General features: G+C 43.1%; 1 protein-coding gene across 1 annotated transcript in view; it reads left to right on the forward strand.

Annotated features, from left to right (window-relative positions):
• LOC112947066 (vascular endothelial growth factor receptor kdr-like) overlaps window positions 1–13,467 on the forward strand; it is a 79,645-nt gene extending 66,178 nt beyond the window's left edge. The window contains exons 25-28 of the mRNA XM_026039073.1: window positions 1,575–1,696; window positions 2,390–2,468; window positions 4,091–4,185; window positions 12,522–13,467. Coding sequence (XP_025894858.1) covers window positions 1,575–1,696; window positions 2,390–2,468; window positions 4,091–4,185; window positions 12,522–12,732 — 507 coding nt within the window. The 3' untranslated portion in view covers window positions 12,733–13,467. The remainder of the gene's footprint in view (window positions 1–1,574; window positions 1,697–2,389; window positions 2,469–4,090; window positions 4,186–12,521) is intronic.
• The last annotated feature ends 4,469 nt before the right edge of the window (window positions 13,468–17,936 follow it).

Raw genomic sequence — 17,936 nt, forward strand, 5'->3', positions numbered from 1 at the left:
AAAATGTTACCTATTCAAAGGGGATTATATTGAAAAACTGGATGTTTATCCATCCATAATAAGCAGAAACTTGCAGTACATTAATTAAAAAAGGGCTCAGTTGCCCCTTAGAGGAACAATAGTGCTTTATCTCACAAACAATTTTAATTAGATGCCAGCACAATCAACTGCCAAGTTAGTCTGAACTTTCTCATTTTCTGAGCTTGTGTTCATCAGTGCTCTTAGGAGCTTTAAAATGATGTGGTTTAAACCTCAGAAAGCCAATTACATAATTATTAATTTCATAAAAGCTAAATAAACTTTTTTTTTCTTTGGTAAAAACAGCCAGGGTAGTTATATAACTGTAAATTTAATTTAAGAGGAAACCAAACACTCTCCTTTAGCTCCTTCCTGTTTGTAAACAAATTTAAGTGAAGCTAAGGGGGCCAGTTTGCCCTGTGAAGAGCTTAAATTTTATACTGTAGCCAAAGGAAATTAAGGAGACGTAAGACGCATGATAAGGGAACACGGCACTTAATTGCTTCTCAGAATTAAAAAAAGTCAAGCAAAGTGAAAGTTGGAAAATACTTTTAGGACTTAAGCAGAGAGCCATTTCTAAGGATTACTGCAATGCTGCGGCGAGGCTGCATAGCTCATTAAGATGTGTAAGGAATTCCATTAAAGTTACAGCACCAATTTCCTGTCGAGTCAAGGAATAAAGTATTTTTCAGCTGCAGTATTAAGGACTGGCTCTTGCTAAACTGTAATCCTTAAGAAGGACACAAGCAAAAATCTGTTTATGGGGGAATATTCCTTTTCCAAGTCCAAAACCCCATTGGGGTTGTATCAGCAATCGGTGCTTTGTGATTTCATGCTGTTCCCTCCCTACTCCTGAGCAGGTAGCTTAAACTTGGAATTAACTCCCCGTGAGATGGGTGCCCTGCGCTTCCCGAGGAGGCCGTCACAGTGGGAACGCAGAGGATGGCTTTCCTCCAGTGCAAATCCGTGCAGTTGTGCTCAGCCTGGCTGAGGCAGAATGGCCACATGTTTAGGAAGCAGCACTAAGGAGGACACGCTGTAAACTCACCAGAGGGGTGGCAGAGGCAGCTCTCTTAAAGGGGTGCATATATATATATATAGAGAGAGAGAGAGAGAGAGAGAGAGACCCACTCAAGGTGGCCGTTGGTTCACAGCACCGTATGTGAGGGTCATTTGGAAGTCTGGTCCATGCTAGGAGGAGCGATCGAGCGATGGGTCAGGCTGAGATGCCTGGGAGAGAAAAGGTGCTAATTGCAGCTGAGACAGGAACTGCCGAAACAATTTTCAGCTATTCTGCTTAGTGCATTTCCAAGTGACTGATTTTCCTCATGCAAAGCCTCCTACATAACAAATATTGAGTAGAGCCACACGTCCTCATTTCTACATGTTGCACGGAACATCCTAACCATGTTAAAGGAATATCAAAATCTAAAATCAAAATAGAATATAGACTCTTCTCAGTGTAAAGCTCTGCAGAATGTAACCTTTAATAGCTGAGATGCAGTGCAAAGTAATCTTTCCTGGATTTGTTTTCTTTCATGTAACTAATTATCTAGGACGGTAAAGACTATATTCCACTGAACATCACATTGTGCCCTGATGGAGAATCTAACTCCAAAACTGGCCCAGTGGAAGAAAATCTGAACTCCGTCAACCGCTGGAGTGCAGTGGAAACTGGGTAAGAAAAATGTGTAAGTGCATGGGAGAAAGAGAAAGATTAACTATAGCGGGCTCCGCTTGTCATCCGTTCTTAAAACTACCATTTTGAAGGAATTTGCCAGACAAGTTCCTGGCTCATCAGCTCAGGTGACACGAGGCTGGGGGACAAAGTCTGACTTGCTTGAGGGCTCTTGACTGTGAAGCTTCTTTGTGTGACCTGCTAAGTTTGCAAGGTCTCTCTCCTGCATAGCAGAGATGACTGAGCCCCATTCTATGCTTTCTGCACCACTTTTTCATCCATTCTCCCTGATCTGTGAAGGTGGGGGAGGATAATGGGGAGCAGTGATCTTCAAGTGTGCAGTTCCCCTCTGCACCTGTTCCCCTGTAACAGAGGGACTCTTTGCAAAATCAAGGATGGTTGGAGCCATAATGGGCTACTATCTAATAGGTATTGGGACAATCCTAGCAGCATCTACATCTACTTCGTTCAGCATTAATACGTAGTAAGTCTAGGGATTTTCCTTTATCGGATCATCAGTGTTTTGTACTTAATAAATAAAAACAAGATCAAGCAGGTCAATTTTGACTTTATAAACCACTGGTGTGTTTGGTGAAGATGGAATAGACAGGTAGATCCTAGCAGGAGCTCCAATGCAGGAGCTCCAGCATCTGCTCGTGTTTCATGCTGACCCCTCAGCTTTCTTGCTTTCAGTAACAACAGCAAGAAGCGACCACTGAGTGTGAAGACGTTTGATGAGGTGCCAGTGGAAAAGCAGAAAGTGAAGCATGAGGTAAGTGAGGTGATTGTGTCTTTCTCCACCAGCTTCACACATCAGATATCACCAGCACCAGAAACCATTACTAAAGCTTTTGCAAGCTGTGTTTGGTAAGAAAAAGCTTTAAATCAAGCAGAAGATTAGGCTGTAGGGTTGCACACATAAGTCTGTGCAAGAACAAAGAGGGTTCTGCATTTTGTTTAATGAATAATTTAAAGAGAAGCTCATGGATGATTATTCCAGCTCTGATCAGACTAATGAGCTTTATGTTACAACTGGTCAGGAATATATTTCAGTATATGTTTTTTTTCCCCATAAGAAAATTGCTCTTCACTGAAACACAGTCTTGTGGTGGAAGTGTGTCCAGAGCAGAACTGCTGAGCTAGCCAACAGTTTGGTGGGGAGGACATTCAGTCCAGACAGACAGGACCAACATCCATGGTCCTGCTTTACTCGATTTAGAGGGCTTTACCCCTGGATATTCCCCACCTTAGGACACCTTCGTTGCCTTGTTAAGAGCTCTACAGGGGGGAGGCAGTTGAAATGCTTTGCTTTGACCCCTGTGGAGAGCTTGTTTTGTTGCAGGACAGTTCTGCTTATTGGATTCCTCTGAAATTATAGGTTCCAAGCGTGTTTAGGTGTTTTGCTACTTTTTATTCCTTATTGAAAATAAAATGAAAAATAAAAAAGCTCCGGAACCTCCTGTACGGTTGAGGTGCTGATTGGCTTCAGTGTCCTATGCACTCCACCCTTCTTATCTGGAGATGCTCTTGGTGTCACCGAGGAGGAAGCCTTGTGCTGAATGCTGGAAGCAGGTAGAAGCCTGGGGAGGAAGCGTGGAGCCCTCAGGAAAGCTTCTAGCACAGGAAGGGGGCTTTGGATTTTCTCTGTCTCTTCCCTGTTGCAGGATACAAATCCATTTCTCACTCAGAGAGGTTTTCTAGATAGATGTGGTACCACTACAAAGTTACCATGGCCATCACGAGTGCTACTCTCCCAAGTGCTCCTCATTCATGGCATTTCTATCACCCATCCATGGAGAGAGAATTTTCCCCAAATTCCTGAAAAGGGTAAAACCCCAACAGCTCAGCAGTGAGCGTGGGAATGCAACAAGGATCTTTTAAAGCAAAACTGTGGTGTCATCTACTTTTGGACACAGTAAATGCACTTAAATGACTATAATTAAGTTAAATACCACAACATTAATACTGATTAGGTCATTATTTCAAATAGCTGCCCAGGAACTGCTGAAGTGCTGCACTACACCTTCCAGCACTTACGCTACTTATCTGTAGTCCCTGATGATATTTTTCTTAATAATTTTTCTGCAAGCTAAATGAAAAGTAGCAATTCAGATAAATTGTTTCTAGACTCAGATATTTTAGAGGGAAAAGAGCCAAGATAAAAACGACAGAAATGCTTGCTGCTACTGACTTGAGCTTTTGACAAACTAATTAACTTAAGATTTTACTTTACATACTGCAAACCAGTTTCCTGACAGTTATTGGCAACTGATCCCTTACCAAACCATTTCTAATAAACTTGCTTTTTATTTATTTATCACTGTGATTATTTGTTCTATTTCAGTCGGTCTCATTACTAAAATAAGGCTGATATTCTCTCCTTTCGCTACACAGGAGTCAGATAGCGGGATGGTGTTGACTTCTGATGAGATAAAAAGCCCGAAGCGACTGGAAATCCGTTCCTGGCCCTACGGAATCATGGCTTTAGCGTGAGTATTTCCTGCCTGTTCCTTTGAAACCAGTGTTTCATTCAATAAATGCTCTTGACATTTGCAATTTTATTTCTGGTTCTGGCCCCCTAGTGTTAGACTATCTAACCAGGCTGGAAGGAGAAACCTCTGGATTTCAATACTATGATACAAAGAGTGTGGTTTAGGTATTTTAAGATCATGAAAACTATAATTTAAACCTTGCTTCCAGAAGGAAGTTGAACATAAAGCACAGTTCCGGGTCTCTGCAAAGAAAGCTGCATTGCCATACCTACACTGCAGGAATAATAATGAAAATCACTGATCGTGTGATAAAAATGAAAACTCATTTCATCAACTTTGAGCACATAATGTTTGTTAAACCAATTTAACTCCTTTTCCAAAAAAAAAAAAAAAAAGACAAAATTGCCTTGCAATTCTTGCAATTCTGCATCATATTCAAAGAACAAAAATGTCAACTTTCTAGTAACTCTGGCTTTCTCATGTTCATGGTCTGTTCTCTTGAGACTCAGTATTTTGCACAAGGCAGGTGACAGGAGCTGAGAATAGACATAGCTGCATTAGTTTTCTCTTTACTGCCTCTCCAAATGTTCTCCTTTACTCAGGGAAGAAAATGTTGATTTTATTTATTAATCCATGGAACAACATTTATAAATATACTTGTAACAACCAAAGATATATCTAACTTTAGACAACAAGAAGGACTGACACCTTTGCAGCTGATGGGAGGTGAGAAAATTTACGAAGCAATGTTTCACAGAGAACCTAAGCACTGCAAAGCAAGTATATTTAGCAGAACTCCTCTCTCTGCATTTGCTCCTTCATAAATATGATGGAGTCCAGAGAAATCCTTAGTCCTGCTATCACCATAACTGCAAGACTTAGATTTTTCATGCTCGGTTTCCAAATAGAGACTATGGCAAAGTTGGCTATGTGCTTATGCACTCATAGAATGGAGCACCAGAGAATAAAAGCCCTCCGTTTTTTTATTTCTCTAACAATCCACAAAATATAAGCAGACACAAGCACAGAGCATTAACCTGGTAGTGAAATAGATCTCTGCTATTTCTACCTTGCTAGGAAAGTATAATAGAACTAGTAACCCTTTTATAGATACAAATGTCAACTCACAAACTGTCACAAACAGTTCTGTAGCAAGGAATTCCATGTCTTTTCAATTAATTAACTTAATTAGATGCTAACTGAATTTCTGAGAGTTTTCTAAGAAATCTGCTGATAAGTCTTCCTTCTCATTAAAGTCAGTGTATCTTTCCCATCAGATCAATTGCTTGTCCAGTGTGACGTTGGTTTTTCTACATCAGAGGAGGATGATCGCTTAGGGAAAGCCCAGTCCTGCACAGTGGGAGCGCTCGCTCGCGGGAGCTGTTGGGGGGTTAGTGGAGCTCTAGCTAAGATTCTTCTGGACATGCTAAGCGTGGCTGCACAGCACTGGGCATTGCTAAGGAGACCAAGTGGCACCAGCCCTCCAGAAAGCCGCTTGTGCAGGACGAGCATCAGGCTGCGTGGCTCTGCCGCCTGATTTACCTTGCTCTTCTGCATAATGTCATGCTGACACAAACCCAACCAACACAGGGAAACGACCTTCCTGATAAGATTTGTCCTTCTAAAGGTTTCCATGAAAAATCTTTGACTGATGTTTTCCACCCTGCAGTTTCCCACTGTTTGGACAAATATCTGGAGGGAATAGTGGCAGAGGAGAGTTTCCTGCCTTCCCCCTTACAAGGTTTCCACTGAATATCAGAAAAATCAACAGCCAAACAGAAGCAGAGACACAGAGTTCCCTAATGGCCTGTTCTTCTGAGATTTCCCAGAAAACCTTCTGAGCTGATAGGGGTCCCCTGGGAGTGAATGTGAACCAGTTCTGCTCCGCTGCCTTCAGTGAGTTGGACTAACCACCTGGGGCTCTTTCCACCTACAGCTGACCCTTTCCTAGGGATCCCATCCTGCCCAAGACACTTCTGTGCCAGCCAGACCATGAAAGACCTTCTTAAAGGTCTGCTATAAAAGCCAACCCTGCTGCAAGTTGCTTGCCTCCTCATTGCCTGGACTTAGCTACCAGTGAAAGGGCAGGCGATTGTGTCTTCTTGGCCAGATCCTTTACTGAGGGCTTGAGGTCGAGCTGAGAAGGCTTTTTGTTAGTGTTTTTTGAAATGATCCTGCAGACTATCTTGGTACAAATAACATTTTCTTACATATTAATCACAGAGCATCTTGATGCCCTCTCATCTCAGAACATGTCACCCCTTGGCCCTCCCACACTGCTAATTTGAAAAACAGACCCAACAAGTACATGGAAGAGCCTCCAAATGCATAGGAGAGGTCAGGCGAGAGGGCTGCTTTAATGGGAACGATAAAGTCACCTTTCTTAATTGTGTATCTCTCTCTATCAAAAACATTTACCCTGGATCCCTTTCAAACAGCCTTTCTCTTCTAACACAAAACTGTTCAAAGGCTTTGCCTGTTTTCTAAACCAGGGTGGCTAAATGTATTATTTTTGCCAAAAAGTTTGCTGTTTATTTATCTTGTACTCATTTCCCTATCGACTCTAAAATTTGGCAACACTACACACCCCATCAACTCGGGTGTCAAGAGTTTACTGCAGATGAAGCTGATACTCTGGGCTAGGCAGGAGTCTGAGCTCCAAGCAGTTTCTTTAGGTAGGCGAGAGACAGCCCAAGTGACCAGGCTGATGACATTGGAGTTGGCGTTCAAGGAAACGTTCAGTGTGGAGGGGACATGACGGTGGGATGACTCTGGTGTCAGGTTTCATCTCATAATATTAACAGGCCGCTGCCAAGCACTGCTTTAAAATTCTCCCAGAGACTCTTTAATCAAGTTATTGTTTAAGATTATAATAGATTCTATCTGCTTCATCGTCCTCCCTGCGTCCTCTTGCCGCCCACACCCGATCTGATGATCCGCAGTTGCTCCCAAGTGACTTGCCTGGTTCCAGCGCAGTCGCGTGACCGCAGCAGAGCCAGGCTGGATGTGCCGGGGCTCTGGACACTGCAGATGCCATCCCTGAAGGCTCCGCCTTTGCCAAGCCCAGCGGAGCCTAAGGAGGAGTCAGCAGTATTGAAACAAAATGATCCTGCGCAAAAGCGTCAGGCGTTCGCGTCCAGCCACGAGGTGCCCGAAGGAGATGTCCCCAAGCTGAGCGGGCTACACTGCTGTTGCTACATCTCACTAAACTGAACTTTGGGAATAAGCTCACAGCAGGAATTAGTTTTAGCACACTGGGGTAGCAAATGTCATTACTGCAGTGTTATGCAGTTACCTTGCACAGCGACCTGACCTGAGCTTCCAAAACATACTGAACTGGAATCAGCAGGAGTGCGGAGGGTTATGTAAGAGGATTTTTTTCAAGGGTCATTCTAGATGCTGGCAGTGGCAAGGACCCAGAGGACCCAGAGGAGAGGTATGAAAGGCTGTGGCTCCCAGCCTGGGCTTGACTGCAGTGCTTTTCATCTCCCTTGTTTTCCAAGGGCTGGATCTGGTGTCTGAGGCTTTCCTCCTGGGTGGCTTAAATTTTAGGTGACTGCTTAGCTTTGCCACAGGTGCACACACAATCAGGGGGTGACTTTGGCCTGTTAGAACTTCAGTTGCGCTGTATTTTGGGCTTAGAGAGGTTCCAGGACATTGGTACTGCCAGAGGGGAGCTGAGTATTAATTCCTACCATGCTGTGCTCCTTGCAGAATGTATTAAAGCAAACTGTGAATCAATCATAGCTGCTAAAAGAAAAAGCAACCCTTCTATTTATTTCATTCCAGAAAAAAAATGAAAAAAGTTAATCATGTAAGTCCATGCCTCATTAAATACCTATGAAAGTTGTTTTAAGGCCCTGGAGCTGCTACATGTTATTACAAGATGTGGCCCTAAGACAAACTGCTGTACTTGGCAAGGCTCAGCCCAATTTCTCATCTTCCCTAAACGCAGCTTCCAAACAGGTCCAGGATTTCTAAATGGACATAAGAGTCTATTAGCTTTTCCTACTGAGGGCAAGATAGTTGGGCATTTTACTGCAAAGCAATAAAAGCAGCCCCACAGTTCTGGGAATAAGGGCTGCGCCTTGTGCCAGAGTTACTCCCTGGGTTGGGTGGTTTCGTTAGTCATCTCTCCTCCTCTATGCTCCCCTTCAAGCCACTGACCCTGAGATGTACACTATTAGAAACTGGTTCCCTCTCACATAAAAAAAAACACAGCCCCAGTAATGATTTCCCAGCTCTTCGGTGATTTCAGTATTTATCTACTTGTAACCAAAGTCATGATTCATGGAGTGGGATGAGAAAGTCTCATTAGGTCATTTAGGCTTTCTATTTCAGGATCATCCTCTCTGCTGTCTTCTAAACAACTTTGATACTTCTCTGGAAAACCTAAAAAAGCTTGTGAACCATTACTTAATATTCAAGCTGTCTCTCTTTGCCTAGTTTAGTTACTAGTCTTTCCAGGTTCATCAGTACCAGATTATCTGACAGACCAAATGGGGACTGCAGAGAGATCTCAGTGCAGCACCGATGTAGAAGGTGCTGGCCAAGCTGTGGCTGGTCATGAGACCTACCAACGGTATGGCAGCCCCACGCAGCCCCACTGCACAGGTGCGTGACGGCACAGAGCCCAGGCAGGCTCCGGGGTACAATTCTCCCCACCATTTGCTTTTGTACCTAAGAAACTCAACATTGGGACTGAGCTCAGGGATGCTATGGAAACAGAGCCTGAAGACTAGGAGGATTTGCTGGTAATTAGCGATGTCACTCTTAGTTGCTTCACCTGATGTCTGTTCTTCTAATCTTTCCATGCGAGCTCCTCCAGTGCTTTCCCTGGTTTTGTACTCCCATCCTGGAAGCTCCCCGCTATGGAGGGATCTCACTGGAAGAGTCCAGCACGGTGCCGAGGCCAGGTGTACCCTCTGATCCGCCTATGAAACCGGGCTGAAGCCAGAGCCCCACCTTCTGTGACCATGTTTCCCCAAGCAGCACTGCATACGAAGGGGCACTTTGGGAAAATGGTCCTTTTGCCTACAGTGTGTCTTGGAGGTCAGGGAATGACAGTGCTCAGATTCTCATCTCTCCCCTTATGCTGCCCCCAATGACACATATTCTTGCAAGGACAAAATCATGAGTGTTCAGATTGGTCATGGGGTAAAATGTCAATCCAGGAAAAGCACTGAATCAAATAATGGCTAACTTGTAACAAGATTATTTTATTATATGGCCACTATTAGCTTCTGTGGCTACATAATCCCGTGATTAATCAAATTGTGTGCGTTGGGTCAGAAAAGGCTCATCTGTGGAGCTCAGGGAGGGCCTTGTCCTCCTCTACAGGACAGTATCATTGACTCAGAGCACAGAGGGAGTTTTGCTTCCCCCTGAAGCATCAAGTACTGACCAGTACTGGAGGTGAGATCCGGACAGCTTCGCTGTCTGATTCAGCGTGGCAGCTTCTATGAAGCAAGTGGGATTTCAAGGACAGACGGAAGAGGGAAGCTGCAGCCGTTTTCCAGTACGCCCAATACACTGTTGCTGAGCATGAACAGCAGAACGAAGTACCAATAAATATAGAGCATTAAGAGGAAAATGCAAAGACCCTTGGATAGCTTTAATGTACGCAATGTATTTAGAATGAAAGGAACAGTTTTGAAAGTTCATTGCATTTTGGTCTGCTGTAAGATGGTTAATGACCAAACTTGCTTCTGACCTAACTCATCAGCTTTCTGCCATCGCAGCAAATATTAGATGTCAGTGTTTAAAAGTCCTTCTTCAAACATCAGCATGATTTCAGTGATGGGCAAAGTCATTCCCAGACCTGATCTCCTGACCTAGGGGGGCAGAAATCTAACAAACAGGAACACTTGCTGGGAGTCTGCATGTCTCTAAACCCTAATAACATTTCTATTCTCCAGTGCTCTGAGACATGCAGGCGGGAGGCCAAGTTAAACAGATACTTTCAAGCTTCTCTCTTCTTCCACTGACAACTTTAATACCTGGCAGGTCAGGAGTCAGAGCATCCATAGAACTGGCCAACGTGAGTCAATAGGACTGAGCAGCAAAATGAAAAATATATAAATAAGCAATGAAGCAGAGTGGCGGTTCTGTTGCTCATTTATGCAGGAGAAGAAGTTATCTACAGAGAAAGTGGTACCTTGTTGGAGCTATCAGGGTAGTATTTTCCATTTTCTGCTTTGACATCCAAGTTTGGTTTCAATTGGCAGATCTAAGAGTGCAGTAATGTTGCCCTAAATCTGTAATCTCTGTTTTTGCATTCTAGAAGTTTAGTTTAAACCCCAGTTTAGTCTAGGAGTGTAAGAGATGGCTGCTTGGTTCTTACAACACAAGGTCCTGGGTTTGTTTCATAGGGGCCAAGTTGGAGATACAAACAGTGTGTGAGGAGCCACCATCTCATGCTAAAATCAGGCCAGCTATAAAGCAGTCAATCTCCCATTGCAGCTGATGAGAGTTACAGCTGTTTATGTCTGATTTTGGCTGAACATCTCAATTAGCTCATGGCTAACTGAATGAATGGCTTCTTGGACTATGATAGACAGAGTATCATGGCTCCACAGACTTCCCCAAGAGGTGAACTATGGGTAGGGAGGATTCACAGATGGACACTACAGTTCGTTAAATGTGGCTGGAGACAGGTTCATAAACCAGTGTTTTACCCTAGCCAACACACTGCATTATCTGTGCACACTCATGACCTTTCCAGAAATACCAAAATATTAAATGAAGATAACAACATGAACTGTCAGCCAGACTGAGGTTACCTGCAGCCTGTTGGAAACATGAAGCTTTGGGCAGGTTCCAGATTCAGAGGCAAGATAACCCAGCTTCTAAGGACATGGTAACATAACATAGCAGGACATATTTATTTACCCCTTCAGGTGAAATGCGCTGTGCCAGTCATACTGAGCATCAAGTCTGCAATGCTCTTAAGTCTGCAGTGGTTTTCTCAGCTATAATATCTACAAATCACAACAGTGCAGACATTTTGTGTCTTGCACCTACTATTCTTATTCAACACTTTTGTCTCCCTTCCTCCAATTGCTGTATTTGTCTCTTAGCTATTGTTTTATGTTTCCTGGGGCAGGAACTGGCTTTGCCTTCTTTATAAAACACCCAGCACTCTGGATTCCTGATCTACTAGGCACTGCAGCAATACAAACAAATAAAATAATTGTAATGAATAATATGATTATTTAATGAACTGTCAATTATTTTATTTTGTTTTAGAGTCATTAGAATGCAACTTTATGCTTCTTGAAACACATGTGAAAGAGGGACACAAAGTGCTTGAATATTTTCTAATTTTAAATTTTCCCAGGCACATTCATGAATCACGCCGAACTGAGACATAAGCAGTGCCATAGTCAGTCTGTGAGTGTGGCTTATTTCAAAGAGATGCAGGATAGATAGTCGTAAGCAAAGCAGAAAAACTCCAAAGACTATTGTCAGGTTGAGATTCTTATTAGGACAAACTCTAAATTATACAGAAATTTTCCATAAAATTCCTCAGGTGGAAGATACTAGGCTTAACAAATCATGATTTTTACAGCAGCCTGTAACAGAAAGAGTCTTTTTGTTCACAACTCTTACCTTTCCTCAAGGTCACCTCGTGATATGAATACTCTCCAGGGCTCTCCAGCATTCTCCAGTGGGCTTGCTCTAAGGTTGTGTCTCTCCCACTGCCTGCATCACCTGTAATAAGAGAAGACAGCAGAAAATGAGACCCGACTCTCTTTTAACAACATCAGTCACAGGCCAACAGTTATAACGTGCAGAAGCACTGCTCTTCACTGGCTGGCTGCACAGTTATTTTAAAGGGCTAAAGAACAGGAGAGACATTTTTGCCCTACACTGCCTTGTTCAACATACACTACTGCTTTCTGTATTACTTCAAATTAGAGTCTATCAGAGATTTGTCAGTAATTCAACTTTTATTATACTTAGAGAAAAGCCATAGCCTTAAGTTTTGATTTGAGAAAAGTCAGATTTTATTGATTCATGTTAGAATAAGAGAGAATATTCCTGTATGTATAGGACAGGAGCACTTATAACTAAGGTGAAAACTGGTAAATTAAACAGACATGGCATGAGGATCTCTGGATTCAGTTTCAAATCTACCTTTGATACACTCAGTTATTTGGAATAATTCAGTTCCCTTATAACCCAATACGTAAAATGTTACTGTCTTACTGGTGCTGCAAAGTTGTATTCAAATGATTCTTTATATTTAAAATTATTTTTGACCATTAATTACAGAGGCAAACCCTTGTGAAGACAGCATCAATCAATATGTTACATTTTCTTCTCAACAGGCGGAGAGCTGTTAGCAAGAGCAAGGAATCCATACTGTCCGACCACGAGCGTGAGACCGTCAAGTACCAGCCAGCAGTCCAGGTTGAAGAGGACACCATGGACTTCACACTGGAAGACTCTGTTCTCCTTCCTATGGATCCAAACCTGGAATGTCACAGCCCACCTCCAGATTACAACTCTGTCATTCACTACTCTGCCCCTCCGGTGTAACGGGCCCGAGCTGATCCAGGGCCTCTCGCGCCTCTCTCGACACCGCTAAATTCTCATACGCCTCCACGCCTGGGGAAAGAGGCTGGGGAGGAGGAGAAGGGAAGTCTGATGGCACACTGTTGATGTGTTTCTTCTGGCACATCTCTGATGTGCATGAAACCCTTTAGGAGCTCCCATCTTGCTGCCTTGAAAGCAGCATAGTGCAACATATGTAATACATTGAAATTTTGCCTCTCAGAATCATAAATAGGAGCTGCAGTCCAGAGTTGCCTCCTCTCCACCTTTCCCTAACTGGGGCTGGTCACTGGCCCCTGCAATTCCTTGCAATTCCCACGCATTCCAAGGAATGAAGTTCCTTCATTCACTTTTTACTCCGTATGAGTCACCAAGAGTCATGTCAAGCTAGTCTGAAAGCAGGAGTCATCCATCTGGCCTTGCATGCAGCCTGCAAGGATTAGACAGCACAGTGCTGTAAAGGATCAGTCAAAAACAGCCATAAATGTTAACGTTTTGTTTTTGGAGAAAATCCAAAATTACAACATTTTTCTTAACTCGGCATCTTGCCCTGCTTAAACAATCTTGAAATACCTGAAACATTTTTGTTACAATTTGCAATGTACTTTCTCTGCCTACAAAACTCATTCTTAAAATGCACAACACAGACAGCACCCATGCAGCACGGCCCGAGCTGTTTGTGGGGCACGCACTGCAACTAAACCTACTTCCTGAGCTTTCTCCTTGTGAAACCAGCAATTTATTTTGGGATGCACCTTGATTGAGATACATCTTTAATGGTTGCAAGGCATCCTCAATGCCTTAAGTAAGAGTCTGCAAAGGTAAAATAAAGCAAATTTCCTGGCACACATGCGCATGTTTATGTGAGTGTGCACACAACACCCTTTAGGAACGGCATTGTACACACACATGTGCATATGCCCTCGAGGCACCAGCAGTGTAGCAGCAATGTTGTGTTTCCTTTTGGGAAACACATAATTTTTTTCTTCTTTTAAAGCACATCCTCTGGTATCCATCACAGATGCCACACAGTTTGATCTTGTGAATACAAGTCCATGCTAAACTGTGAGCATATGTGATATATATTTGTCCCTGACTGCCTCACCAAGGTAAATATTGCTATGAGAAGCAATGCCCTCTGCATCCAAGCCCTTCACGCATGAGTCAAAGCTTTTCTCATATGCTAATCACACAGACCGAGTGGATCCAAAATCTTCACATTTGAGAAATTCAAGCTGTTTGTAACCCCAGCACTCGGATGCTGTGTGTGGTAGGGACTGCTGGTGTGCAAGCAGGCACAGCCCAGTCCCATGCACACCCCGTCCCACTCACAGCACTAAGACAATAATTGCTGTCATTCAGTGTGCTGTGAGGTGATCAGAGCTGGCTTTAGGAAACTAGAAGGGATAAAATCTCACAAGCCCAAAATTCACAAGCCCAAAATCCAAGGCTGAGAAAGATGTTCACGGGCAGTCAAGCCTTTGACCTGCTAAATTATAAGCCTAGGTCTGTATGTAAACTTCTGTCTGTGCGCAGACCTCCTCCAAGGTCTGCACAATCCTTTCTTTTCTTTTTTCAAAGAGAATTTGCCTTCTTCAGAGAGAAAGACTTTTTCTTCAGGATTCAAACTAAAGGAAGAAAAGAAATTTCAATGCTTGCAAAGCAATCATTTTGCCTTGGTGAAGACAGTCTAAATGCTTTTGCAGCAGTGAAGAAAACATTTCTGGATGATCAGTTAGAGTTGATTACATTGCAATAAATATGAAAAAAACAAAAGCCTCAGGTATTACCAAATGGGAAAAAACTCTCCAGACCCCATACCATGCTAACTGTGAATGCTAAAGCATCTGAAGAAAGGGCTCTTGGGACCTGCACTTCTGGCTCTCCTCAGCTTCACAACTGACCTGGTGAAGAAATCCCCTGAAGCGACTCAAGAGCCCCTCCTTTATAGTGGACCTGCTAAGAAGTTGTGGTCTGTAGTTGCTTTATGGTCATTTTTGCACTTGTTTATATTTTAGTACCTATGTATTAAGTAGCAATGGTCAAACAACAGAAGAAACTACTGGAAAAATATTTAATCTGGTGAGCCTAGTAAGCTCATTATAGCAGTATTTCATCAGATAGGAAATCAGCTATCTATACATCTCATCAAATTGTAAATCACTTCTGGGAATAATTTATTCACATGGCAAAATGTAAAAAGCTGTGCGTACAGTCTGGCTGTGCTGTCAAAGGCATCCGTGTGAGATGGTTCGTTATTGCGCCTTGGTCTGTAGCCTAGGAAAGCATCTGTGTAAAAACCTTTGTGTTTAAACTTTAAAATAAGAGCATATAAGGGAAAACCTGAAAGTACCCACTCTGTTTTGGAAAGGAATGGGAAACTGCTGCATGACTTGTGTGCTTGCATGAGAGCTGAGTCTCTTTTCTCCCCTGTTTATCAAGGACAAGGTATAGAAGTTTCTCTGCAACCAGAGGAATAGGAAGGATGTCTCCAGAGTGGGAGCTGGGAGGACACTGACTGGGCACTCAGAGCCACAGCAGCCTTTCCTACACCAAACTGGAAGGTCTGCAAACATGTGCTCACGATGCATCTTAAAACACTGGCTGCATCAACAGCTCCAAAGAGCTGAGGGCTCCTCTGCTGTGTTAGTCAACGGCTGTCTTGAGCTCCATCCACGTCTCCAGACCGCACAGATACTCTCCAAACCCATAGTGTTGGCTGTCAGGTGTTCTGAAAATGGCTAGTGACTGATGGTTGGGCAGCTGTTTCCACCCTTTATTCTGAGTGGAAGGTTTCTCCTACTTAGGGTAAATGCAACAAGCAAAAATATTGCCTGAAAAGTATTATTGAACATATGTCTTCGATTTTATCTACTAATATTTTGTCCTTTTCTTTCCTCCCTTAATTTAATTATGGTTCTTTTCTTACAATGATGTATATAATTTACCCAGTAGACTCAAATATAGCAATCCATTTATGTGGTAATATTTGTAACATTTTAGTCAAATGAGAAAGAGATACCTTCATATAATAGATTTAAGTATCTTTACTAAACATTTCACTAATGCTTGCAGGCCAGGCTCCAGTTTACAGTACCTTACTAGTGCCATGTCCTAGCAATTCTCCTTTAGGCTGGAAGTATCACTGGCTCTCTCTCATTCCCGATTGGTATGTAGTGTGTCAATTAGGAAACAGGGATCTGGAGGAATCTGGCAGGTTTATCTCGTTCCTGGAGTGTTGCCATGCAGCTCAAGGTAAAGGAGAGTTTTGCTGCCTCTCTTTTACCTTGAGACTAGTCTCTTGGCTAGAGCAAGAGAAGGGGCCAAATGTTACGTTTACGTTTGATATTTTTTTTTTTCAGTCTTCTCAGGGATTTCTATTTGACTCCTGTCAGCCCCCTGCTTTTTCAAACCTTTGTGAGCTCGGTGCCGTCTCAGATTAGCAAGTACCTTTTTCTTCTTTCATAGGGCTTCCTTCTGCTGCTCGTTTCTCCCGAGATCCTGGAGAGTTAGAGCAAAGTCACCCAGCGCTCACAGGAGAAAAGCACCATCTTCTCCCCACAGCCATCTGCCTTCCCCTGCGTGCTACTGTTCAGGCTGCTGTTTATGACAGCCTGGTTTCCTACCTCTTCTTTTTTCTGCTTTTCATGGATTTCTTGATCCTTGATGTTCTTCACAGTCCCTCCAAATGGTTTTCTCTGCCTTTTGACCAAGAGCAGGTATAGAGCAGGCTTCACCATGCTGTTATCTGTGCTCTCTGTTCTTGCGGAGGCTGAATTAGATAATCTAATGCAAGCTTTTTTTTCACCTTAAAAATGTTTCTAATTCAGCAAGGGGAACTAGTTTATATTGCTTTGCCTGGAAGCCTCTCTGTATCCTTCCCTGATCAAGAGAAGCTTTTTCCTTTTCTGTTATTTCAGTATTTGATACTTGGAGCAAGTTGAAGGTTTTTATATATCTATCTGAATCTCTTTCTTAGCCCTTTCTCCAACAATTTGGTTTCTCTTTGATTCTTCAAAGTCATCCTCATCCTTACCAGGATGCTGCATCCACACCATCTACCCAGAATATCAAGAAATGTCAAATACAAAGTCTTTCTCAGTAATGGTCTCAAACAAAAAAACAAAAAATTGAACTACATTTAAGGCTGCCTGCAGGTTTAAATTCTCCTGGTTGCCTGCTGGGATTAACTGCTCTTATTCACACTAAGATGAGCACTGCTCTTCAGTTTGTTTGGCAGTTGCGTAGAATAATGTAGAGTGTCCAGGCATTTTATTCCTTCTATTTGGCTTCTTTATAATGTAGGAACTGACCAGTCAATACCTTATGACTTATTTTCTTAATGCTGAGCACTGGCACTGCCTTGTCCTGTCCCATCTTGCTCTGCAATTCTCCTGTGGCCCTGTCCCTGCTGCGGGGCTGTGCTCTTGGGCCAGTGCTCCCTGCAGCACCCTCTGGAGAGCACCACGAGATCAAGCTGCTATAGGGAAACCTCATTAGTTGGTAGCTCCATAGCCAGGTAAAGCACTGCAGGGTTTTCCTGAGCACAGCAGCTAGCCAGGATCAGCATCATGTTCAGAGCTCAATCTGCTTTTTTTTTTCCTTATGATAAAGTGGATGAAAAATACAGAAGATACCAATAGTTTCTTAGTCCCTCCAGGCCAAATGCTGGGATCCATATTCCTGTTTTCATATCACCCCATAAAAAACAAAAGGAATTTTGCCTATGTAATGACACCAGCACCGTGTTATGCAAGTAAAATTCAGAGAAGCCTTCAAGATTTTTGATCCTATCACAAATCGGTCAGAGCATACCTAGAGTGTAAATGTAAGCACAGGCTTGTTTGTTGGATATGTTTGGTTTCATATTGTGTCAACACAGAAACCTTGCTAGGATGGGCCCTACGGGACCCCAAGCAAACCCAGTTCTACAAGGGCCCTGGTTACAGGGAGGCTCACGTGGAATGCGGGGAGCAGCGTCCCCTTGTCCTGCCCTACAGTCCTGTTCCACGCCAGCCCGCCCAGCCTTAGTGCTGCCTTCCTTTTCCCTTGAGCTGTCAAAGCAGCTGTCATGAAAACAGGGAAAACCCAATAACCAGGGACTGAAATAAAAGAAACTAAGTGCCATGTAATACTCAAAACACTAAGGAATGTTTGTCTGCCCTGTTCCTGTCTGTCTGAAGAATGTA

The sequence above is a fragment of the Nothoprocta perdicaria genome, unplaced genomic scaffold (assembly GCF_003342845.1).
Source record: "Nothoprocta perdicaria isolate Ctin4 unplaced genomic scaffold, notPer1 scaffold_22, whole genome shotgun sequence".
Taxonomy (NCBI): domain Eukaryota; kingdom Metazoa; phylum Chordata; class Aves; order Tinamiformes; family Tinamidae; genus Nothoprocta; species Nothoprocta perdicaria.